Below are 26503 nucleotides of genomic sequence, written 5' to 3'. Positions count from 1 at the left end.
CTCTGCTCTCCGAGTTCAAGCGATTCTCCTGCCTCAGCCTCCTGAGTAGCTGGGATTACAGGAGCCCGCCACCGCGCTCGACTAATTTTTTTTTCTTTTTTGTTTTTTTCCAAGACGGAGTCTCGCTCTGTCGCCCAGGCTAGAGTGCAGTGGCCAGATCTCAGCTCATTGCAAGCTCCGCCTCCCGGGTTTACGCCATTCTCCTGCCTCAGCCTTCCGAGTAGCTGGGACTATAGGCACCCGCCACCTCGCCCGGCTAATTTTTTGTATTTTTTAGTAGAGACGGGGTTTCACCGTGTTAGCCAGGATGGTCTCGATCTCCTGACCTCGTGATCCGCCCGTCTTTGCCTCCCAAAGTGCTGGGATTACAGGCTTGAGCCACTGCGCCCGGCTATCTTTTTTTTTTTTTTTTTTTTTTTTTTTTTTTTTTTGTATTTTTAGTAGAGACCAGGTTTTACCATGTCGGCCAGGCTGGTATTGAACTCCTGATCTCGTGATCCATCCGCTCAGCTCCCCAAAGTGCTGGGATTACAGGCATGAGCCACCACACCTGGCCTCTTTTTTCTTTTTAAAATAGAGACAGGGTCTTGCTATTTTGCCCAGGCTAGTCTTGAACTCCTGGCCTCAAGTTATCCTCTTCTGCCTTGGCCTCCTAAAATGCTGGGATTAAACAGATGAGACACAGCCAGGCACAGTGGCTCACACCTGTAATCCCAACACTTTGGGACGCTGAGGGGGGCGGATCATCTGAGGTCAGGAGTTCAAGACCAGCCTGGCCAACATAGTGAAACCCCGTCTCTACTAAAAATACAAAATTAGCCAGGCATGGTGGTGCATGCCTGTAATCCCAGCTACTTGGGAGGATGAGGCAGGAGAATCACTTGAACCCAGGAGGCGGAGGTTGCGGTGAGTCGAGATCAAGCCATTGCACTCCAGCCTGGGCAATAAGAGTGAAACTCCGTCTCGAAACAAAAACAAAAACAAAAAACACAGGTGAGACATGAGGCACAGCCCACTGTAGGCTTTCTACACCTTAAAATATCTGACAATACCAGCCACTATGAAGAATATGGAGCAACTAGAGTTCTCACACATTGCTGATGGGAATGCAAAACAGCATCATACCATTCTAGAAAATGGTTTGTTTCTTATAAACGTGTACTTACTGAATGACCAGCAATCCCACTCTTGGGTATTTATCCTAGACAAATGAAAACCTCTGTTTACACAAAAACATGTACATGAATGTTTGCAGCAGCTCCCTTCATAATTGCTAAAATTTGGAACAACCCTAGGCTGGGCGCGGCGGCTCACGCCTATAATCCCAGCACTTTGGGAGGCTGAGGCAGGTAGACCACAAGGTCAGGAGATGGAGACCATCCTGTCTAACACAGTGAAACCCCGTTTCTACTAAAAATACAAAAACAAAATTAGCCGGGCGTTGTGGCGGGCACCTGGAGTCCCAGCTACTCGGGAAGCTGAGGCAGGAGAATGGCATGAACCCGGGAGGCGGAGCTTGCAGTGAGCCAAGATTGTGCCACTGCACTCCAGCCTGGGTGAGAGAGTGAGACTCTGTCTCAAAAAAAAAAAAAAAAAAAAAAAAAAAAAAATTTGCAACAACCCAAATGTCCTCTGATGGATGGTGGCTATACAAACTGTAATACATCCATAGTACTAATGCATTGTTTTCTTTTCTTTTGAAACAAAGTCTTGCTTCATCTGGAGTGCAGTGGTGTGATCTCCACTCACTACAACCTCTGCTTCCCGGGTTCAAGCAATTCTCCTACCTCAGTCTCACGAGCAGCTGGGACTACAGGCAGTTGTTACCACACTCAGCTACTTTTTGTATTTTTAGTAGAGACAAGTTTTTGCCATGTTGGCCAGGCTGGTCTGAAACTCCTGACCTCAAGTGAGGTGCCCACCTTGGCCTCCCAAAGTGCTAGGATTACAGGCGTGAGCCACTGTGCCTGGCCTGCATTTATTTTTCTTTTTAGAGACAGGGGTCTCACTATATTGCCCAGGCTGGCCTTGAACTCCTGGGCTTAAGGGATCATCCCCACCTCAGGATCCCTTGAGGGGACCTACAGGTGAGAGCCACTACAGCCAGTGTTCCTCAATAACATTGATACAGATAACAGTGTAGATGACTCTCAAAGGTATACTGAGTTGAAGTATGTTGTAAACTTTTGTAAGTCTCAAAAGGTTACATACTGTATAATTCCATTTATGTGACATTCTTGAAAGGTAAAACTATGGGGCTGGGTGCAGTGGCTCATGCCTGTAATCCCAGCACTTTGGGAGGCCTAGGTGGTGGATCACGAGGTCAGGAGATCGAGACCATCCTGGCTAACACAGTGAAACCCTGTCTCTACTAAAAATACAAAAACAAAATTAGCCGGGCATTGTGGTGGGCACCTGTAGTCCCAGCTACTCTGGAGGCTGAGGCAGGAGAATGGCATGAACCCAGGAGACGGAGCTTGCAGTGAGGCGAGATTGTGCCACTGCACTCCACCCTGGGCAACAGAGTGAGACTCCGTCTGAAAAGGAGGGAGGGAGGGAGGGAGGGAGGGAAGGAAGGAAGGAAGGAAGGAAGGAAGGAAGGAAGGAAGGAAGGAAGGAAGGAAGGAAGGAAGGAAAGAAAGGTAGGGAGGGCGGGAGGGAGACAGAAATAAATCCGAAGGAAGGAAAGGTAGGGAGGGCGGGAGGGCGGGCGGGAGACAGAAATAAATCCGCCCTTGCTAAGGGTTACAGATCTAGGAAGGGAGGTGAATCAAAAGACATTACAAGCTGGCTGGGCACGGTGGCTGTCAACTGTAATCGCAGCACTTTGAGAGGCCCAGGTAGAGGATCGCTTGAGGCCAGGATTTTTAGACCAGCCTGGGCAATATAGCAAGACCCTGTCTCTACACCTTTTTTTTTTTTTTTTTTTTTTTGAGGCAGAGTCTTGCTCTGTCACACAGGCTGGAGTGCAATGGGGTGATCTTGGCTCAATGCAACTTCTACTTCCCAGGTTCAAGTGATTCTTCTGCCTCAGCCTTCTGAGTAGTTGGGATTACAGGCACCTGCCATTATGCCTGGCTAGTTTTTTTTTTTTTTTTTTTTTTGAAGATGGAGTCTTGCTCCGTTGTCCAGGCTGGAGTACAGGGGTGCAATCTCGGCTCACTGCAATCTCCACCTCCAGGATTCAAGCGATTCTTCTGCCTCAGCCTCCTGAGTAGCTGGGATTACAGTCACGTGCCACCATGCCTGGCTAATTTTTGTATTTTTAGTAGAGACAAGGGTTGCACCATGTTGGCCAGGCTGGTCTCGAACTCCTGACTTCAGGTGATCTGCCTGCCTCAGCCTCCCAAAGTGCTGAGATTACAGGCGTGAGCCACCGCACCTGACCCACAATTTTTTTAAAAAGAAAAAAAAAAAAAGGCTATTCCAAGGGCATTTTTAGAGGGTGATGAAACTTCCAATAGCCTTGTAACTGGGCCCCTTGAGAGTTCAGCATCTTGCAGTTCTTAAGGACTGAATAAATGAAAATTCTGATCAGGCCTTTACCTGTTTGCATGTTTTAACCACTTGCTTTTTGCCCAGTATCCCTTGTTCTCACACTGTAATTACATACTGCTGATGTACTGTTTCATTGTCAATGAGGAGGAGATAACTTCAGGGTCATGAAAAACTGTTGCAGGGGGAATTAATGCCTTCAGGGTTGTTGAGTCCAGCCCCTGATGCCCAGAAACCTGATTGCTCAAGGTGTTATCAGAGACTGAAGAAACACAGACTTTCCCCCTTGGTTCCCTGAAACTCCCCCTCCCTTACTCTCTAGCCCCATAAAAACTCCGTGCTTCTTTTTGTTAAGACAGATTTTAGAGATTTGCTCTGCTGCCTTCTCTCTTTGGCCAAATCTGTTAAACCTTTCTCCATCTCCAAGCACCGGTGTCTCAGTGTTTGGCCTCATCTGCCCATGAGGTACACAAGCCTGATTTTGGGGTTCTACAACAGCCTGATTATGATGTCCGTTACATGTTTATACATATGCTAAAATTTGGAGTTCTATGTAGTAGTATAGAAGCTATACTTCTATATAACTTAAATTTATTAAAAATGAGTTAATAGTTAAAAGTTCATAGCTGGGCGCGGTGGCTCATGCCTGTAATCCCAGCACTTTGGGAGGCTGAGGCGGGCGGATCACCAGGTCAGGATATCAAAACCATCCTGGCGACCACGGTTAAACCCCGTCTCTACTAAAAATACAAAAAATTAGCCAGGCGTGGTGGCCAGCGCCTGTAATCTCAGCTACTTGGGAGGTTGAAGCAGGAGCATTGCTTGAACCCAGGAGACGCAGGTTGCAGTGAGCCAAGATCACGCCACTGCACTCCAGCCTGGGCAACAAGAGCGAGACTTCGTCTCAGAAAAAAAACAAAACAAAACAAAATCATAGCAGTATGCATTTAAAAAATTGTACTGTATACACTTTGGGAGGCCGAGGCGGGTGGATCACCGGAGGCTGGGATTTTGAGACCAGCCTGACCAACACGGTGAAACCCTGTCTCTACTAAAATACAAAAAATTAGCTGGGCATGGTGGCGAGCACCTGTAGTCCCAGCTACTCGCAAGGCTGAGGCAGGAGAATCGCTTGAACCTGGGAGGAGGAGGTTGCAGTAAGCCGACATCCTGCCACTGCACTCCAGTCTGGTGACAGAGCAAGACTCCGTCTCAAAAAAAAAAAAAGTAAAAAGAAAGAAAGAAAAGGCCTGGCGCGGTGGCTCATGCCTGTATTCCCAGAACTCTGGGAGGCCAAGGCAGGTGGATCACATGGTCAGGAGTTTGAGACCAGCCTGTTCAACATGGTGAAACCCCGTCTCTACTAAAAATACAAAAATTAGCCGGGCGTGGTGGCATGCACCTGTAATTCCAGCTACTCTGGAGGCTGAGGCAGGAGAATTGCTTGAATCCGGGAGGTAGAGGTTGCAATAAGCCAAGATTGCACCACGACACTCCAGCCTGGGTGACAGAGCGAGACTCTGTCTCAAAATGAAAAAAAAAAAAAAAAATTGTACTGCATAACATTTGGAAAAATAAAAAACATTAAATAGTAAGGTACATGTACATTTCACAATTAATTCCGGGACAAATACAGATATGCACATGCTCCTCAGCCTATGCAGGGACTATTTTATTTCTCATGGACATCCTCTCCCAACTGCATACTTTTCCTTTGCTACTTTAGCCTGACACCTAAGACATGACTAGGAGAGAATGCGAGGCTTATTTTCTGGGGACAATCGCCACCCTCTTCCTCGCTCTCTCTCTTTTCTGTCTCTCCCTGGTTTCCCCTTCTGCGTCTTCACATCTCTCCCCTGCTCTTACGTTCTCGTGTTTCTCACGCCCTGTGTCATGGCCTCCTTCGTCTTCTCCCGCTCTGTCTCTGTCTCCCGCCCGGGCTGGGGTGCCCGGCCGCATCCTTGGACCACCCTGAGTCCCTGCAGGCGGCCCTGAGGCCGGGGTGGCTTCCGCACGGGGTCTCTGCCCAAGGCCGTTCTCTGCCAAGGAAGTAGCGTGGCCGTCCGGGGAGCCCAGAAGGGCTGTAGACCCACGGGGACCGGACCTGGTGGGCGGACCTCCCTCTGCTTCCCCCACGGGACAAGCACGGGGCCCCGACGGCCTCCGCGTCCCCGACGGGATGGACGCTCCGGGCCACCGCGCGCCCCCCACCCACTTTCCGGCCTCGCTGGATTCCCGGGACCCCCTCACAGACAAAGCCTGACTCGGGGGCGGCTTTGGGAGGAACCGCACCGGACACTCCCCTCTCACTGCCTCTCAGTCTGGGTTTCTGTGGAGCGCGTCTCCCTGTCCCTGTCCCTGATCTCTCCATGTCCACCTGTCCCTCCGTTTCCACTCCGGTCAGCTCCTCAGCTTGCCTCTGACCGCCTCCCTCCCCAGATCCCGGGAGTCCCAGGATCCCTCAAAGACCGGCGTGCTGCGGCCTGCACTGAGGGCGCCCAGGCCCCTGGGTCGCTCCTCTGAGGACCGACCCTCGGGCGGCGCCGCTTCTCACGCCCGCAGGGGGCGCTGTGGGGCGGAGCGTCAGCCGTGGCCGGGCGCCGGATCCCAGCATGCACTGCGCCCGACCGGCACTGCGTTTGGCTGCCACCCGGGTTATCCCTGGGAGTCGGGTTGGGGCGGAGCGGAGGGGAGTCCGTGCGCGGCAGGGCCGGTTCCCGCGGAGCCGTCGGAGACGGTCGGCGTTGCCAGGGCGGGGCGGGACCGCAGGGGCCATGGCGGAGCCGCCTCGGGTAAGCAGGCTGGCCTGCATGGACGCCCGGTTTCGGGGTCGTGGTGGGTCCTTGGGTTCCGGGCTACCCCGCGTCCTAGGGTCGCCGTGGGTGCCCGCGGTGCACGGGTTGGACGCAGTCTGCAGGCCGCTTCGGCTGGGGGTGTGGATTCAGGGCCCTCCGGTGAGCCGATGGCCTCTGCTCCTGCAGCTTGTCCGTAGCCAAACCCCTGGACAAAGCCAGGCGTGGACTGAGACCGACCTAGGAGCGGGGCGGAGCCTGGGCGAGGATGCCTGGCGGGCGGGGAGCGGACGGCGGAAAGGATAGAAAGGTTTGGGGCCAGAGGTGGATGTTACAGGTCAACCGGTTTTACACCATAGTCACAGAAATCAGAACAACTCTTCCAAAAGATTTAAGATTCCGAATGGTTGAAATGGTGTTTGGCGGGGGCTTCAGTGTCAGAATTTATATTCTAGCGTGGTTTGTGTTGAGTGTAAGACGATACGTTGGGAGGAGTAGAAGAGGATACAAGAGATTAAGTTAGTGGTTTCTTAAAATCGAGGTTTAGAGGGTATTTTATCTTGTAAACTTTTCTGTTGAGGATTTTTGCTGATTATTAAATGAATTAGACTGGGCGCTGTGGCTCACGCCTGTAATCCCACCACTTTGGGAGGCCGAGGCGGGTGGATCACCTAATATCAGGAGTTCGAGACCAGCCTGGCCAACATGGTGAAAGCCCATCTCTACTAAAAATAAAAAAAAAACTAGCTGGGCATGATGGCGGGTGCTTGTAACCCCAGCTACTCGGGAGGCTCAGGCAGGAGAATTGTTTGAACCCGGGTGACGGAGGTTGCAGTGAGCTGAGATTGTGCCATTAGACTTCAGCCTCGGCAGCAAGAGCGAAACTCTGTCTCCAAAAATACATACCTATCTATATATTTGGGGAAAGGATATAAATAGCCAAATCACAGACCTGAAAAGAAAATGATTAATGAATAAAAGAATGGATTTTAAAACTTGTGACATTCAGGCCAGGCACGGTGGCTCACGCCTGTAATCCCAGCACTTTGAGAGGCCAGGGTGGGCAGATCACTTGAGGTCAGGAGTTCAAGACCAGCCTGGCCAACACGGCGAAAACCCGTCTTTACTAAAAAATACAAAAATTAGCTGAGTGTGGTGGCAGGCGCCTGTAATCCCAGCTCCTCAGGAGTCTGAGGTGAGAGAATTGCTTGAACCCGGGAGGCAGAGCTTGCAGTGAGCAGAGATGGCGCCACTGCACTCCAGCCTGGGTGACAGAGCGAGACTCGGTCGCAAAAGCAAGAAAGACAAAAAAAAAAAAAAAAAGCCTGGGCGACATGGTGAGACCCCTCTCTAAAAAAAATTAGCCAGGTGTGGTGGCATATCCCTGTGGTCCCAGCTACTTGGGAGGCTAAGGCAAGAGGGCAAGAGAATCACTTGAACCCAGGAGATCAAAGCTATGGTAAGCTGTGTTGGCACCACTGCACTCTGGCCTGGGCAACAGAGTGAGACGCTGTTTCAAAAAAAAAAAAAAAAAAAAAACCCTAAAAGAACCACCTGAAATGTGCTAGTGGAAGTAGACATAGCAAGGGTTGCAGTTTGTGAGCTATTGTGAAGTGGTGAAAGGAAGGTTATCTGAAATGAGATGGAAAGTTGTGACCCCAGAGGTGAATAGGTAGGGGTTATAACACAGGGTAATCTGATGTTTGAAGTGTGTTGCATGTGTGCATTTTGTGTGTGTCTATGCAGCTTAGTTCTGTTTGTTCACACAGTACAGTTTCTCACCCTTGCCTCTACTAACATCCTGTGCTGGATAATTTTGTGTTTTGCGGGCTGTCCTGCACATCGTAGGTTGTTTATCACTACTCTTGGCTGCTGCGCACTAGATGCCAGTAGGCCGCCCTGCTTCCCCATATTATAACAATAAAAAATGTCTCCAGGGGACAACATTGTTCTGACTGAGAACCACTAATCTAGTGTTTCTTATAGACAGAATTGCACATAAGCAAATGCAAAATTTTGTAATATATTGTCTCCTAATATATCAATCATGTTGGAATAAATTCACGTTTCAAAACAAGCATTATCGCAGAAATGATTATATTTCCTTAAACTTAAAATAATGAATTTCTGATTTCAGTGTTGCTACATCTGCAGTTTGGATATTTGTCCCTAAACCTCATGTCAAAATTGGACTTGCAGCTGGGCACAGTGGCTCACGCCTGTAATCCCAGCACTTTGGGAGGCTGAGACAGGTGGATCACCTGAGGTCAGGAGTTCAAAACCAGCCTGACCAACAAGGTGAAACCCCGTCTCTACTAAAAATACAAAAATTAGCCGAGCATGGTAGCAGGTGCCTGTGGTGTCAGCTACTCGGGAGACCAAGACAGAATTGCTTGGACCTGGGAGGTGGAGATTGCAGTGAGCTGAGATTGCGCCACTGTACTTCAGCCTAGGTGATGGAGCAAGACTGCATCTCAAAAAAAAAAAAAAAAAAAAATTGGATCTGCAGTGTTGGAAGTGGGCTCTAATGGGAGGTGTTTAGGTCATGGGGGGTGGATCCCTCATGAATTGTCTTGGTGCTCTCCTCTATTAGTTCCTGAGGGAGCTGGTTAAAAAGAGCCCAACACATCCCCCTTTCTGTCTTGCTTCTTCTTGCCTTTGCCATGTGATCTCTGCACATGCCAGCTCACCTGTTTTTTTTTTTTGTGTGTGAGATGGAGTCTGGCTCTGTCACCCACGCTGGAGTGCAATGGTATGATCTCGGCTCACTGCAACCTCTGCCTCCTGGGTTCAAGCAATTCTCCTGCCTCAGCCTCCCGAGTAGCTGGGATTACAGGCCCCTGCCACCACGCCCAGCTAATTTTTGTATTTTTGGTAGAGACAGGGTTTAACCATATTGGCAAAGCTGGTCTTGAACTTCTGACCTCAGGTAGTCTGCCCTACCTTGGCCTCCCAAAGTGCTGGGATTACAGGTGTGAACCACAGTGCCCAGCCCCCTTCACCTTCCACCATGAACATAAGCTATCTGAGGCCTTCACCAGAAGCAGATGCTGGTGTTGTGCTTCTTATACAGCCTGCAGAACTGTGAACCAAATAAACCTCTTTTCTTTAAAAATTACCCCACCTGGGCCGGGCGCGGTGGCTCAAGCCTGTAATCCCAGCACTTTGGGAGGCCGAGACGGGCGGATCACGAGGTCAGGAGATCGAGACCATCCTGGCTAACAAGGTGAAACCCCATCTCTACTAAAAATACAAAAAATTAGCCGGGCATGGTGGTGGGTGCCTGTACTCCCAGCTACTCTGGAGGCTGAGGCAGGAGAATGGCATGAATCTGGGAGGTGGAGCTTGCAGTGAACCGAGATCGCGCCACTGCACTCCAGCCTGGGCAACAGTGAGACTCTGTCTCAAAAAAAAAAAAAAAAAATTACCCCACCTTGGTGTTCCTTTACAGCAATACTAAACAGACTAAGACAAATTTAAAGGAGTCATTAGAATTTTTAAAACTCAACTCTAAATTTCATAATGAATATAACAAAAAGATGGGAGGTCCTACCCAGAGCAGTCCAGCAAGAGAAAGAAATAAAAGTCACCAAAATAGAAATAGAAGAAGTCAAGCTATCCCTGTTTACAGACTGTATGATTCTATATGTAGAAAACCCCATAGCGTGCCCAAAGGCTCCTTGATCTGATAAACAACTTCAGCAGAGTCTGAGAATACAAAAATCTGTGTACAAAAATCAGTAGCATTCCTATACACCAACAACATCCAAGCTAAAAGCCAAATCAAGAATACAGTCCCATTCACATCTAGTCAAAAATGCCTAGGAATACAGGTAACCAAGGAGGTGAAAGATCTTTACAACAGGAATTACAAAATACTACTCAAAGAGATCAGAGATAACACAAAGGGAAAAACATTTAATGCTTATGGATAGGAAGAATCAATATTGTTAAAATGGCCATACTACCAAAGCAGTTTCCAGATTCATTGCTATTCCTATCAAACTACTAATGACAATTAGGAAAAAAACTACGTTGCTGAGAGTGGTGGCTCACGCCTGTAATCCCAACACTTCGGGAGGCCAAGACGGGCAAATCATGAGGTCAGGAGTTCGAGACCAGCCTGGCCAATATAGAAACCCCGGACTCAAGCAGTTCTCCCACCTCAGCCTCTCAGGTAGCTAGGACTACAGGCATGTGCCAAGCCCTGCTAGTTTTTGTGGATTTTGTTATTGTTTTGGTAGAGACGGGATTTAGCTATGTGGCCCAGACTGTTCTCAAACTCCTAGGCTCAAGCAATTCATTCACCTTGGCCTCCCAAATTATTGGGATTACAGGTATGAGCCAGTGTCTGGCTGAAAAAACTATTTTAAAATTCATATGTAACCAAAAAAGAGCCCAAACAGCCAAGGGAGTCCTAGGCAAAATGAACAAAGCTGGAGACATCACCACGCTACCTGACCTCAAACTATACAAGGCTACAGTAACCAAAACAGCATGGTACTGGTAAGAAAACAGATATATAGACCAATGGAACAGAATAGAGAGCCCAGAAATAATGCCACACACCTATGATCATCTTACACCTACGATCATCTCATCTTCTACAAAGTCAACAGAAACAAGCAGTGGGAAAAAGACTCGCTATTTAATAAATGGTGCTGGGATAACTGGCTAGCCACATGCAAAAGACTGACACTGCACCCCTTCCTTACACCTTACACTCAACTCAACGTGGATTAAAGACTTAAATGTAAAACCTAAAACTATAAAAACCCTGGAAGATAACCTAGGAAATAGCATTCTGGACATAGGCCCTGGCAAAGATTTTGTGATGAAGACTCCAAAAGCAACTGCAACAAAAACAAAAATTGACAAATGGGACCTAATTAAACTAAAGAGCTTCTACACAGCAAAAGAAGTTATCAGCAGAGTAAACAGACACTCTACAGAATGGGATATTTGCAAACTATGCAACTGATAAAGGTCTAATATCCAGAATCTATGGGGAACTTAAATTTACAAGCAAAAAACAACTGCATTAAAAAATGGGCAAAGGACATGAACAGACACTTCTCAAAAGAAGACATACACATGGCCAACAAGCTCATGAAAAAATGCTCAGCATCACTAATCATTTGAGAAATGCAAATCAAAACTGTATCAGGGCCGGGCACATTGGCTCATACCTGTAATCCCAGCACTTTGGGAGGCCGAGGCGGGTGGATCACGAGGTCAGGAGATCGAGACCATCCTGGCTAACACAGTGAAAACCTGTCTCTACTAAAAATACAAAAAATTAGCCGGGCGTGTTGGTGCATGCCTGTAGTCCCAGCTACTTGGGAGGCTGAGACAGGAGAATGGCGTGAACCCGGGAGGCGGAGGTTGCAGTGAGCCGAGATCGTGCCACTGCACTCCAGCCTGGTCAACAGAGCAAGACTCTGTCTCAAAAAACAAACAACCGAAAAAAAAAAAAACTATCAGTCAGAGTAGCTATTAAAAAGTAAAAAAAATAAAGTTACAGAGAAAAGAGAACACTTATACACTGCTGATGGTAATGTAAATTAGTTCAGCCATTGTGGAAAGCAGTTTGGTGATTTCTGAAAGAACTGAAAGCAGAATTACCTTTTTTTTTTTTTTTTTTTTTGAGATGGACTTTTGCTCTGTTGCCCAGGCTGGTGCCATCTCGGCTCACTGCAACCTCTGCCTCCCGGGTTCAAGCAATTCTCCTGCTTTAGCCTCCTGAGTAGCTGGGATTACAAGCATGTGCCACCACACCCAGCTAATTTTTTGTACTTTTAGTAGAGACAGGGTTTCTCCATGTTGGCCAGGCGGGTCTCGAACTCCTGACCTCAGGTGATCTGCCCACCACGGCTTCCCAAAGTGCTGTTATTACAGGCGTGAGCCACCACGCCCAGCCAAAATTACCATTTGACCCTGCAATCCCATTATTGAATATATACCCAAAGGAATATAAATTGTTTTGCATAAAGACACATGTTTGCATATGTGTTGCAGCACTATTCACAATAGCAAAGATGTGGGATCAACCTAAATGCCCATCAATGGCAGACTGGATAGAGAAAATGTACATATGCACCATGGAATACTATGCAGCCATAAGAGAAAATCATATCTTTTGCAGAAAGATAGATGGAGCTGGAGGCCATTATTTTAAGTGAGATAACACAGGAGTAGAAAACGCTTATAAGGGTGAGCTGAACACTGAGTATATATGGATACCAAGCAGGGAATAACAGACACTGGGGCCTACTTGAAGGTGGAGGGTGGGAGGAGAATGAGGACTGAAAAATTACTTACTGGGTATTATGCTTATTACCTGAGTGATGAAACAGTCTGCACACCAAACCCCCACAACACGCAATTTACCTATATAGCAAACCTGCACATGTAGACCTGAAACTAAAATTTAAAAAAAAAAAAAAAAAAAAAAAAAAACTTTGGCCAGGCGCAGTGGATCATGCCTGTAAATCCTAGCACTGGGAGGCCAAGGTGGGTGGATCACCTGAGGTCAGAATTTCGAGACCAGCCTGGCTAATGTGGCGAAACCCCGTCTCTACTAAAGATAAAAAAATTAGCTGGGCTTGGTGGCTGGCGCCTATAATCCCAGCTACTCAGGAGGCTGAGGCAGGAGAGCCGCATGAACCCCGGGGAGCAGAGGTTGCAGTGAGCTGAGATCATGCCACTTCACTCCAGCCTGGGCAAAACAGCAAAACTCCATCTCAAAAAAAAAAAAAAAAAATATATATATATATATATATATATATATATATGACTAGACTGGCTGGGCATGGTGGCTGACGCCTGTAATCCCAGTGCTTTGGTAGTCTGAGGTGGGCAGATTGCCTGAGGTAGGAGCTCAAGACCAGCCTGGCCAACATGGCAAAACCCCGTCTGTACTAAAAATACAAAAAAATTAGCCCGGTGTGGTGGCATGTGCCTGTAATCGCAGCTACTTGGGAGGCTGAGGCAGGGGAATCGCTTGAACCAGGGTGGTGGAGGTTGCAGTGAGCCGAGATCGTACCACTGCACTCCAGCCTAGGCAACACAGTGAGAGTCCATCTCAAAATAAATAAAAATAAAAGATGAATAGGCTGAGCACGGTGGCTCATGCCTGTAATCCCAGCACTTTGGGAGGCCAGGGTCGGTGGATGACTTGAGGTCAGGAGTTGGAGACCAGCCTGACCAACATGGTGAAACCCCGTCTCTACTAAAAATGCAAAAAAATTAGCCAGGTGTGGTGGTGCACACATGTAGTCCCAGCTACTCAGGAAGCTGAGGCAGGAGAATTGCTTGAATCTGGGAAGTGGAGGATGCAGTGAGCTAAGATCATGCCACTGCACTCCAGGCTGGCAACAGAGAGAGATGCCGTCTCAAAAAAAAAGATAATAAAGTTGAAACAAGATAAACTTTAATACCCATAGAAAATAAGGATATATGGCAATAACAATGGTAGTTCAATAAAAGGTGGAATGTATGCTTATGTAATTAGAGTGTTTTAAACTAACAAATATAAAATTTATGTACTCCTAGTTGTGAGCCTCAGGAAGTATCCATTTATCCCGTCAACCATAATAAACACAAATATTAAACAATACTAAACATTTGTATACATTGCATTTTTTCTAATGCAATTTTTAGAAAAGCAATAGAATTCAAAACCAATTACTCTTAGTCTTCTGCTTCTGGGGAGGCCTCAGAAGACTTACAATCATACGGTCTTCTCATGGCTGGAGCAGGAGAGAGGCAGCGAAGGGGGAAGTGCTACACACTTTTAAACAACCAGATCTGGTGAAAACTCACTATCATGAGAACGGCAAAGGAAGTCCGCCCCCATGATAAGGTCACCTCCCACCAGGCCTCTCCTCCAACCCTGGGGATTACAATTCAACAGGAGATTTGGGTGACACAGCCAAATCATATCAAGTGTATGCCTAGGCATTTTATTGTTTTTTTTCAGCCATTGTAAAAGGTACTGAGTTCTTGATTTCTCAGCTTGGTCGCTGTTGCTGTATAGCAGTGCTGCTGATTTAAATACATTAATTTTGTTACCTGAGACTTTGCAGAATTCATTTGTCAAATCTAGGAGTCTTTTGGAGGAGTCTAGGGTTTTCTAGGTAGAGGATCATATCATTGGCAAACAGAGGTAGTTTTCCAATTTGGATGCCCTTGATTTCTTTCTCTTGCCTGACTGCTCTGGCTAGGACTTCCAGCCTCACAAATTAATGTAAATTAAAATACTGAAATACAATTTGCCACCCCACATTTGCAAAAAATAAGGTTTGAGAACACCTCGTGCTGGCAAAGGTGTAAAGAAACAAGAAGTCTCATGTTAATAGCAAGGGTAAATGTGCTGGATTCTTTTTGCAAGGCAATCTGATGTTATCTATTAAAACTGAAGATGTGTATTCTCTTTGATTTAATAGTTCTCCTTTTTAGATTTTATCCTGCAGAAGTAAAAGCACTAATGCATAGGAAGCATATGAGAACACTGTAATTTTTTTTTTTTTTTTTTTAATTTTGAGACTGAGTTTCGCTCTGTCACCCAGGCTGGAGTGCAGTGGCGCGATCTCTGCTCACTGCAACCTCTGCCTCCCAGGTTCAAGCAATTCTCCTGCCTCAGCCTCCTGAGTAGGTGGGATTACAGGCGCACGCCACCACACCTGGCTAATTTTTGTATTCTTAGTAGAGACGGGGTTTCACCATGTTGGTCAGGCTGATCTCGAACTCCTGACCTCGTGATCTGCCTGCCTCGGCCTCCCAAAGTGCTGGGATTACAGGCATGACCCACTGCGCCCAGCTGAATACTGTAATTTATAAGGGAAATGGAAGGCCGGGCGCGGTGGCTCAAGCCTGTAATCCCAGCACTTTGGGAGGCCGAGACGGGCGGATCACGAGGTCAGGAGATCGAGACCATCCTGGCAAACACGGTGAAACCCCGTCTCTACTAAAAAATACAAAAAACTAGCCGGGCGAGGTGGCGGGCGCCTGTAGTCCCAGCTACTCGGGAGGCTGAGGCAGGAGAATGGCGTAAACCCGGGAGGCGGAGCTTGCAGTGAGCTGAGATCCGGCCACTGCACTCCAGCCTGGGCGACAGAGCAAGACTCCGTCTCAAAAAAAAAATAATAATAATATAAGGGAAATGGAAACTATATATGTCCCATCAGTGGGATATATCTACTGATGGAATATAAGTGCGACTTTATCAAAAAAATGAGTTTGCCTCAATATATATTATTGACCTGGAAAGAGCTCTGTGACATACTAAGTGAATGAAGTTACAAAGTGATTTGTTCCCATTTTGTAAAGAAAATAATTCCATACTCTACATATGTATATATACTTTGAACAAGCATAATGAAATGTGGAGCAGGGGATGTAGCGGTTAACAGCAGAATGATATAATTGGAGTAGGGGAAGGAGTAGTTCTCCAGGAAGAAGTTGTGGAACAACCAGAAACATGTGTCCACTGCAAAAGTCTTTTAAATTAACAAGGAGAAGGAGCTGGAGTTATTCTGAAGCAATCATGAATGCATGTGTCTTATGTCTACAATTTCAGCTACCTCTGACTTTTGAGGATGTTGCCATTTATTTCTCGGAGCAAGAATGGCAGGATCTAGAGGCATGGCAGAAGGAGCTTTACAAGCATGTGATGAGAAGCAATTATGAGACTCTCATCTCTCTAGGTAAGACCTGTTCACCTTTGTGGGTAGGTCATGGAACTGGATCGTGTAAGGGGTCACAGTCACTTGATGCTCCTGTTTCTCAGGTAGCAAGATTTCTCAGAAATTAACTTAGAAAGGTATTTTTACCCTGCAATCTATTGTTAATACTTTGGTCAACATTGTTAATCCTTACTCAAGGGTAGACATTGTTGCATGAGAATATTTGAGCAATGTAAGGTGGTCTGGGTGACTAAATATTATTTATGAGGGGCCTTTAGTCATGACTTACTGTCAGGATGCCATGATTGTCCACATAGGAGCACACCTAGCGCACATTTATGAAGTGTTCTGTATATCTTTAACCTAAGATATCCCTACCTCACAACTTTTACAGTGGGGTCTAAATACTTCAGAAAAGCTATTTTTGAAGGGTGTACAATGAAGTGTTTGTTTTTTTGAGATGTAGTCTCACTCTGTCACCCAGGCTGGAGTGCAGTGATGCAATCTTGGCTGACTGCAACCTCTGCCTTCTGGGTTCAAGCAATTCTCCTGCCTCAGCCTCCTGAGTAACTGGGACTACAGGTGCGTGCTGCCATGCCTGGCTAATCTTTGTATTTTTAGTAGAGATGGGGTTTCACCATGTTGGCGAGGATGGTCTTAATCTCCTGACCTCGCGATCTGCCCACCTTGGCTTCCCAAAGTGCTGGGATTACAGGGGTGAACCACAGCGCCGGGCCTGAAGTGTTTTAAGAGTAGCTGACTCTGCTGGGTGCGGTGGCTCATGCCTGTAATCCCAGGACTTTGGGAGGCCAAGGCGGGTGGATCACGAGGTCAAGAGATCAAGACCATCCTGGCCAACACAGTAAAACCCCGTCTCTACCAGAAATACAAAAATTAGCTGGGCGTGGTGCTGGGTGCCTGTAGTCCCAGCTACTCAAGAGGCTGAGGCAGGAGAATCACTTGAACCTGGGAGGCGGGGGTTGCAGTGGAGCCAAGATTGTGCCACTGCACTCCAGCCTGGCAAAGAGTGAGACTCCGTCCCCCCCAAAAACAAAACGCCACCACACCTGGTCCCTGTTTCATTCTTATCTCCACATTCAGTTAACCACGTGAAGGCAACCGCTTTTAATCATTTTTGTTTTAGTTTTTAAAGTGGCTTCCTCCAATCTATGCATACAGTAACACTCTCGATTTATCGAGTTTAGACAGCATTAATTAATTACTATGAAAAATTAGGTGTTCACTTATACAATCCCTCTTCTATCTTCTCCCCAGTTTTTGAGCCTCTGTTGGTCAGCTTTATAATTTAAAATAATATGTTTAAGATTCTAGATTGTATTCCATCAGTGTCATCTCTTGACTCCTTCATTATATAATGATAAGATGATTAGTTCTCTAGTACTTCCCTTCATCTCTTCTGCCAGTTGATGACAGCCATACCACTTCCTTCATACTGCGAAGCTTCTAGTATTTATATTCTGTTCTGTTACCATAGTTAACTTTTGCAGGCTGTATGTATGGATTGTTTCTAAAACATATAACTGAAAACATTACATTATTTTCGTTGTTACTGAAGAATCAGTTACAGTAAATGAATCTGTGGTGACAAAAATATAATTCTAAGCCATTAACCCTGTGCCAGCCTAATAAGAATGTTCCAAGCATCAAGATCAAATGAATTCTCTTTTTTTCATTCTTATCAGTTGTTCAAAATTATGCTACATTTTGGCCAGGTATGGTGGCTCACGCCTGTAATCCCAGCACTTTGGAAGACTGAGGTGGGTGGATCACTTGAGGTCAGGAGTTTGACACCAGCCTGGCTAACATGGTGAAACCCTGTCTCTACTAAAAGTGCAAAAAATTAGCCAGGCGTGGCGGTGGGCACCTGTAGTCCCAGCTACTTGGGAGGCTGAGGCAGGAGCATGGCGTGAACCCGAGAGGCGGAGCTTGCAGTGAGCCCAGATAGCGCCACTGCACTCCAGCCTGGGCGACTGAGCGAGTCTCCGTCTCAAAAAAAAAAAAAATACAAAAAATAGCTGGGCATGGTTGTGCATGCCTGTAATCCCAGCTACTTGGAAGACTGAGGGAGGAGAATTGCTTGAACCCAGGAGGCAGAGGCTACAGTGAGCCGAGATCGCGCCACTGCACTCCAACCTGGGCAACAGTGAGATTCCATCTCAAAAAAAAAAAAAAAAAAAGACAAAATTATGCTACATTTTAATTTGTTTCATTGTTGGGCCACGACTGTTTCTCATGCTTTCATCATATCCTTGTGATTATCCATCATCATCATCATCACGTTGCCCAGGCCGGTCTCGAATTCCTGAGGTCAAGTGATCCACCTGCCTTGGCCTCCCCAAGTTCTGGGATTACAGTCATGAGCCACTGTGACCGGCTAGGAGAACACCCATCTTCTTGATCTAATAGTCAGTCACATGGATCTTTCTGCCTTCTGTCAATTCTCTCCCCAAATCAATCTGTAGATTCAAAGCAAGTCCAGTCAGAATCCCAATAGTGCTTTCTGTGGAATTTGATAAGCTGATCCTAAAGAACATGGGAGAACCAAGACAAGAATAGTGAAGACAGTCTTATGGAACAAGATGGAAGGTGACTGATTGTCTTAATCAGATAGCAAGACTTATTATGTGGTACTATGTCAGAGATAGTAAAACATTGTGCGTTGTCAAGATGTGAAGCAAAGTGAACATTCCTACTCTCTTGAGATTGTCAATCAGCACAGCCACTTTGGAGAGTAATTTGGTAACATACAGTAAAGTTGAAGACATACTTATCCTATGATACAGCAATTCACTTCAAGAACTGTCAGTGCTTATGTGTGTATTTATAGAGGCATGCCAGGGAGCAGAAGAAAAAGACAGACTGTGATATATTCATATAATCAAAGACTATCAAACAAATGAAGCCAAGTGTTCCAAAATAGAGAAATTTTAAAAATATAATTTGAGGAGAGAAGAGCAAGTTGCAGTACGATGTGGTATGGTCTATGTAAAGTTTTTTTTTTTCAAGATGGAGTCTCGCTTTGTTGCCCAGGCTGGAGTGCAATGGCGCAATCTCAGCTCACCGCAACCTCCACCACCTAGTTTCAGTGAGTCTCCTGCCTCAGCCTCCCAAGTAACTGGGACTACAGGCACGCACCAACATGCCGGGCTAACTTTTGTATTAGACGAGGTTTCACCATATTGGTCAGGCTGGTCTCGAACTCCTGACCTCATCATCCTCCAGCCTCACCACTTCCGGTCTGGTCTGTGTAAAGATTAAAACCAGCACTATAGGCTGGGCGTGGTGGCTTATGCCTGTAATCCCAGCACTTTGGGAGGCTGAGGCAGCTGGATCACCTGAGGTCAAGAGTTTGAGACCAGCCTGACCAACATGGAGAAACCCCGTCTCTACTAAAAATACAAAAATTAGCCAGGCGTAGTGGCGCATGCCTGTAATCCCAGCTACTCAGGAGACAGGCAGGAGAGTCACTTGAATCCAGGAGGCAGAGATTGCAGTGAGCCAAGATTGTGCCATTGCACTCCAGGTTGGGCAACAAGAGCGAAACTTTGTCAAAAAAACACAACAAAACAAAAACTCAGCAATATTTTATTTATACATATATATTTTAAAATAAGAACATGCATAGGAATAATATACACCAGATTCAGAGTAGTGCTTACCTCTGGAGAGGGATATACAGGGGCTTAAACTGTATATTGTCTCATATCTTTAAAAAACCTGAAGTAAACTGGGCATGGGGGCTCATCCCTATAATCCCAGCACTTTGGGAGGCCGAGGTAGGAGGATATCTTGGGCTTAGGAGTTTGAGACCAGCCTGGACCCTGAGACCAACCTAGGGAGACCCTGTCTCTACAAAAAATTTAAAAATTAGCTGAGCACGGTGGCTCTCGCCTGTAGTCCCAGCTATCAGGAGGCTGAGGTGGGAGGATTGCTTGAGCCCAGGAGGTTGAGGCTGCAGTGGGCTGTGACTGCACCACTGCACTTCAGCCTGGGAGACATAGCGAGACCCTATCAGAAACACAAAAACAAAAAACCTGAAGTGTGTCAGCATGCTAGGATTTGACAAAGTTAGATGGCATCCAGGTTTTTTGTATATTTTTCTCCTTCTCCATGTGCCAGAAATATTTTTAATAAGTTAAACCACTGGCCAGATGCGGTGGTTCATGCCTGTACTTGCAGCACTTTGAGATGCTAGGGTCGGGTAGGGCTACTTGAGCCCAAGAGTTTGAGGTTAGCCTGGGTAACATAGTGAGACTGCATTTTAAAAACTAACAAGAATAATAATAATAATAATAATAATAATAAATAGCCAGTGTGGTAGCTCTTGCCTATAGTCCCAGCTACTCAGGAGGCTGAGGTGGGCAGATCACTGGAGCCCAGGAGGTTGAGGCTGCAGTAAGCTGTGGTCATGACCTCTGCACTCCAACCTGAGAGACAGAGTGAGACCATATCTAAAATAATGGTAATAATAGCTTAAAGCATTATTTTAAAAATGCCTTTTGACCACATTTTTGCTGTAACCAACTTGCTTTAAAATTGGACCCTATGATTTGGCTTTTATTAAATCACTATTAAGAATATTGAGGCCGGGCACGGTGGCTCATGCCTGTAATCCCAGCACTTTGGGAGGCCGAGGTGGGCGGATCACGAGGTCAGGAGATCCAGACCATACTGGCTAACATGGTGAAACCCCGTCTCTACTAAAAATAACAAAAAATTAGTCGGGCGTGGTGGTGGGCGCTTGTAGTCCCAGCTACTTGGGAGGCTGAGGCAGGAGAATGGCGTGAACTCGGGAGGTGGAGCTTGCAGTGAGCCGAGATGGCGCCACTCAACTCCAGCCTGAGCGACTCAGCCAGACTCCATCTCAGAAAAAAAAAAAAAAAAAAAAAAAAAAAATATTGAAGGCTGGGCGCAGTGGCTCACGCCTATAATCCCAGCACTTTGGGAGGCCAAGGCAGGCAGACTGCTTGAGCACAGGAATTTGAAACCAGCGCGGCAAAACCCGTCTCCACTAAAAATGCAAAAATTAGCTTGGCCTGGTGGTGCGTGCCTGTAGTCCCAGACTGAGGCTGAAGAATCACCTGAGCCCAGGAAGCTGAGGCCACAGTGAGCCATGACTGCACCACTGCACTCCAGCCTTGGCAACTGGAGTGAGACCCCATCTCAAATTTTAAAAAAATTAATTAATTAAAAAAAATACATATAGCATTAGCCATTTTGTTTTTGGACAAAATACAGCATTGCTAAATGTGTGGGGACCATGACAAAATTAAAACAACATACCTGATCTAACATGCCTGGACAGAAGCATTTGTAGGATGTGTAGGCAGTTTTTTCATCTTTGTGTAAACCTGTATTTTTTTTTTTTTTTTTTTTTTGACATGTTGTTCTCATACTTTGTCCCAGGAGTGAATGTTGAGAAATTTAGAAACTTAGTGTGCTTTAAATTCAGGAAGCCAAACTACCTTGTCTGACTTCTCTGTGCAGATGATGGACTTCCAAAACCAGAACTGATATCCTGGATTGAACACGAGGGAGAGCCCTTCAGGAACTGGAGAGAATCACAGAAATCAGGAAACATAATTTGCTCCTCTGGTGATTTGCATTTTGATCCAGGTTTTCAGGAACAGCTGTTTTGGGGTGAGTATTAAGAAATCAGGGCCCTGACCTTAAGATATCATGTTCAGATTTGTTTCCCTTCTCTGATCTTGTCATCCTGTTTGGGCGAGCTGAAGTTTGATGACTCTTATCTGCTAGATAAAGGCAGTAAAGCGTAACGGTTAGGAATGTGGGTTCTGGAGTCTCTATGTCTGGATCTTGCTTTTTCTTGGTGACCTTGGGCAAATTATTGAACCTTTGGGTAGTTTAATGCCTGATCTATAAAATGAAAGTACCCATGTTACAGGATTGAATTGGTTAATATATATAGTGTTAGGCCAGGCGTGGTGGTTCAGGCCTGTAATCCCAGCACTTTGGGTGGCCGAGGCGGGCGGATCACTTGAGGTCAGAAGTTCCAGACCAGCCTGGCCAACATGGTGAAACCCTTTCTCTACTAAAAATAAAAAAAAATTAGCCGGGCATGGTGGCAGGTGCCTGTTATCCTGCTACTCAGGAGGCTGAGGCAGAAGAATTGCTTGAACCTGGGAGGCAGAGCTTGCAGTGAGTGAGCTGAGATTACGCAACTGCACTCCAGCCTGGGTGACAGAGCACGTCTCAGTCTCAAAAAAATATATATATACACACACACACACATACACGTGTGTGTATATATAGGTATATATGTGTATATATGTATATGTATATATGTGTATATACATGTATATGTGTGTATACGTATATACGTATACATATATATATTGAGAGAGAGTTTATATAGTAAGAACTCAGCAGAAACTGGCTATCCAGATTTTTTTTTTTTAAAGACACAGGATCTTGCTTTGTCACCCAGGCTGGAGCACAGTGGCATGACCATAGCTCACTGCAGTCTTGAACTTCTGGCCTCAAGCAGTCCTGGCCTCAAGCAGTGCTCCCACCTCAGCCTCCCAAAGTGCTGGGATTATAGGTATGAGCCACCATGCCTGGCCCATGGTTATCCAGATCTTCGTGACTAACATGGCTTCCTTCCCAACTAGAGACTGTTATCTACTTGAATACTTCAATCTGAGCTCTTCTCTTTCATTTCTTGTCATGATGAGAGTCAGAGACTTCTGGATTCTTAAAGTACAGAATGAAAAAGTCAAACAGGAGCATCATTTCAAGAAATCTTGTCAAATAGTTTTAGTTTTTAGGTGCTTCTTTTGAAAGTGAAGGTTTTCCCCCACAAATTACTTAACTTCTACCATCTATTAATTATTCCAAGAAACCTTCTTGAAACCTTGGCAGAAGTGGGAGCAGGGACAGAGGAATAAGCCCAAGCCTTGCTGCCCGAGACAGGATGGCTCAAGGATCACATATAACTGTGGTATTAGGGCTCCAGCTCGGGACTCCAGGTGTGTCTGTACATCAAAATGGGATACATTGGCGTTCCTGAAGTCATGAGAGCAGTCAACACTTAGAGAGTACATGCCCTGTGCCAGGCACCATGCTAAGCTCCTCATGCACATTAGCTCATTTAATTCTCACAGTAATCTTACGTACTTTTGTTTCCATGTTTTTACAGAAGGAGCTGGAGCCAAAAGAGATTAGCTTGACAAAGGTTACACAGTGGACAGATAGGATTCAAAACCAGGTAGTCCGATTCCAGAGCTTACACTCTATATTTGCAACCTATATTTTCCTTTTTTCAATGTTATCCAAAGATATGTCTCTTCAGTTTAGTTTCAGCAGACTCAACAAACTCACTTGGCGCCATGAGACAGACCACACTGCATGGTTGGGTAGCTCAGTGGAAGCTGGGTTCCCAGGCCTCCACAAGGCACTCTTACGGGTCACTTGACTGTGAGAATCGTTAGTAGTGCTGCAGACAGGAATACCGACTGAATTTTTGTTTTCAATTGCAGGAAGCCAGCAGGCTGTGAATTCAAGAAAAAGTAAAAGCCATTTCCAATTAGATCCTCTTGAGAGCCAGTGTTCCTTTGGATCCTTTGTTTCCTTGAGGTCTGACCAAGGCATCACCCTCAGGAGCCCACAGAGGCACAACGCCAGGACTCCTCCACCACTAGCCCGCGGCCCCAGTGAATCTACCCTAAAAGGACTCCCAAGTCCCAGAAATCTGGATCTTCCTGGTTTGCGGGACGTCCCTGCCTGGGAGAGCACCCAGCACCCTTGTCCTGTCTCCGGGGAAAGCTGTTGGGAGAACAACCATTTAGTAATGCACCAGCGGGGCCAGTCAAAGGACCGACCACATAGGGCCTGGGAGAAATTCAACAAGAGGGCGGAGACACAGATGCCGCGGAGCAGCCCTCGGGTACAGAGGCACTTCCGGTGTGGCGTGTGCGCCAAGAGCTTCCGGAGGAAGCTGTGTCTGCTGACCCATCTGGCGACCCACGCGGCGAGGGTTCCCTTCCAGAGCGCTGACGGTGAAATGTGCTTCCGACATGAGCAGGCCTATCCCAGCCACCGCCTCCCGCACCAGGGGGAGAAGCCTGCCCAGTGCACCCCGTGCGGCATGCGCTCCCTCCCGGTGGACAGCACGCAGGCTCGCCGGTGCCAGCAGAGCTGGGAGGGGCCGGCCTCTTGGAGAGAAAGCCGCGGGGCCTCCAGCAGTGTGCACTCCGGAGAGAAGGCAGGCTCGCGCCTGGCCCAAGAGGAGAGCGGCCACCAGCAGGGGGACACGGAGGCTCTGCAGCACCTCGCACCGGCGCCCTGCTCTTGCTCGGAGTGTGGGGAGCGCTCCCCTACGAGCGCCCTCGCCTGCCACTGCAGGGCGCATACTGGAGAAAAGCCCTTCCAGTGTCCCCATTGCAACAAGCGTTTCTGCCTGCGCCGCCTGCTGCAGGTCCACCAGCACGCGCACGGTGGGGAGAGACCGTTCTGCTGCAGGAAATGTGGCAAGGGCTTCGCCAAGCAGTGTAAACTCACGGAGCACATTCGAGTCCACAGCGGAGAGAAGCCTTTCTGGTGTGCCAAGTGTGGCAGGAACTTCCGTCAGAGGGGACAGCTGCTGCGGCACCAGCGGCTGCACACGGACCAGAAGCCCTTTCAGTGCCCAGAGTGTGGGCTGAGCTTCCGCCTGGAGAGCATGCTGAGAGCCCACCGGCTCCGGCACGGCGGGGAGAGGCCGTTCTCCTGTAGCGAGTGTGGCAGAGGCTTCACCCACCAGTGCAAGCTCCGTGAGCACCTGAGGGTGCACAGCGGGGAGAGGCCTTTCCAGTGCCTGGAGTGCGACAAGCGCTTCCGCCTGAAGGGCATCCTGAAGGCCCACCAGCACACGCACAGCAAGGAGAGGCCGTTCTCGTGTGGGGAGTGTGGCAAGGGCTTCACCAGACAGTCCAAGCTCACGGAGCACTTGCGCGTGCACAGCGGGGAGAGACCCTTCCAGTGCCCAGAGTGCAACAGGAGCTTCCGCCTGAAGGGGCAGCTGCTCAGCCACCAGCGCCTGCACACCGGAGAGAGGCCCTTCCAGTGTCCAGAGTGTGACAAGCGCTATCGCGTGAAGGCCGACATGAAGGCCCACCAGCTGCTGCACAGCGGGGAGATGCCTTTCTCCTGTGAGTGCGGCAAGGGCTTTGTGAAACACTCGAAGCTCATCGAACACATCAGGACGCACACGGGAGAGAAGCCTTTTCAGTGTCCCAAGTGTGACAAGAGTTTCCGCCTGAAGGCGCAGTTGCTCAGCCATCAGGGCCTGCACACAGGGGAGAGGCCTTTCCACTGCCCTGACTGTGACAAGAACTTCCGGGAAAGGGGACACATGCTGAGGCACCAGCGCATCCACAGGCCCGAGAGGCCCTTTGCCTGTGGCGACTGTGGGAAGGGCTTCATTTACAAGTCTAAGCTTGCAGAGCACATCAGAGTACACACAAAATCCTGCCCTGCTCCAAATGAACTGGACATTAAGAAAAGGCTCAGCCAACTGTTTGCAATGATAGAGGCCGATTGGAGTTGAGGCAGAGTGCGACATCCAAAGCGTTGAGCAGGAGTGGTTTTGCCCGGGAATCCACAGCAACAGTAGCCAGACCTGCTGGTAGATGGGTTTTAGGAGCAGGTGTCCTTCTTTGAGCAAGAGTGTCATAGAAGTTAGGCATATGAGGAACCACAAAGGATTTTCTCTTCGGAAACATTACCAATTATATTTCTTTTTTTTCCCCCAAGACGGAGTCTTGCTCTGTCACCCAGACTGGAGTGCAGTAGCGTGATCTCGGCTATATTGGAAAAGACAGCATTATAAAACAAGGACATAATTTTATGAAAAGCACGGCATCTGCAAACAAAAACAATTTCTACGAGGTTATATGTGATTGTTAAAAAAATTTTAAGAAAAAGTGCACACAGAAATCCAGATAGAATGTGATTACCTTTTTGTATTTATATAAAAATATATCTGTGTAATTACAAAGAAGTTCTGACATTTTATTTTTTAATTTTTTATGTATTTATTTTTGAGACGGAGTCTCACTGTGTCGCCCAGACTGGAGTGCAGTGACCGGATCTCAGCTCACTGCAAGCTCCGCCTTCCAGGTTTACGCCATTCTCCTGCCTCAGCCTCCCAAGTAGCTGGGACTACAGGCTCCCGCCACCTGGCCCGGCTAGTTTTTTGTGTTTTTTAGTGGAGACAGGGTTTCACCGTGTTAGCCAGGATGGTCTCGATCTCCTGACCTCGTCATCCGCCTGTCTCGGCCTCCCAAAGTGCTGGGATTACAGGCTTGAGCCACCGTGCCCGGCCTAAGTTCTCACATTTTATAAAGTGATTGTTATAAAAGTAAATTTAGGTCAGGCACAGTGGCTCATGCCTGTAATCCCAGCACTTTGGGAGGCCGAGGCAGGAGGATCACGAGCCAAGGAGTTTGAGACCAGCTTGGGCAACATGGCAAACATTTAATGATATATTCTATAGAATGGCAAAAATTA

General features: G+C 47.2%; 1 protein-coding gene across 1 annotated transcript; it reads left to right on the top strand.

Moving 5' to 3' along the window:
• The first annotated feature begins 6111 nt into the window (after positions 1-6111).
• ZNF786 (zinc finger protein 786) lies at positions 6112-26250 on the top strand. The gene is made up of 4 exons (XM_007983355.3): positions 6112-6287; positions 15868-15994; positions 21482-21634; positions 23494-26250. Exons 1-4 carry the CDS (start codon positions 6270-6272, stop codon positions 25539-25541), a joined length of 2346 nt encoding a protein of 781 aa, XP_007981546.3. The 5' UTR covers positions 6112-6269; the 3' UTR covers positions 25542-26250.
• The last annotated feature ends 253 nt before the right edge of the window (positions 26251-26503 follow it).

This window comes from Chlorocebus sabaeus, chromosome 21 (assembly GCF_047675955.1).
Source record: "Chlorocebus sabaeus isolate Y175 chromosome 21, mChlSab1.0.hap1, whole genome shotgun sequence".
In the NCBI taxonomy this organism is placed as follows: domain Eukaryota; kingdom Metazoa; phylum Chordata; class Mammalia; order Primates; family Cercopithecidae; genus Chlorocebus; species Chlorocebus sabaeus.
Note: the sequence above shows the minus strand (reverse complement) of the source record. Positions and strands in the feature narration are given on the sequence as shown.

What these genes read in the sequence shown, in the direction of transcription:
- ZNF786 (XM_007983355.3), top strand. An exon ending in TGAGACTCTCATCTCTCTAG is followed by an intron (nt 15,995 to 21,481) that starts GTAAGACCTGTT and finishes TTCTCTGTGCAG; the next exon opens with ATGATGGACTTCCAAAACCA. An exon ending in TCAGGAACAGCTGTTTTGGG is followed by an intron (nt 21,635 to 23,493) that starts GTGAGTATTAAG and finishes TTTCAATTGCAG; the next exon opens with GAAGCCAGCAGGCTGTGAAT.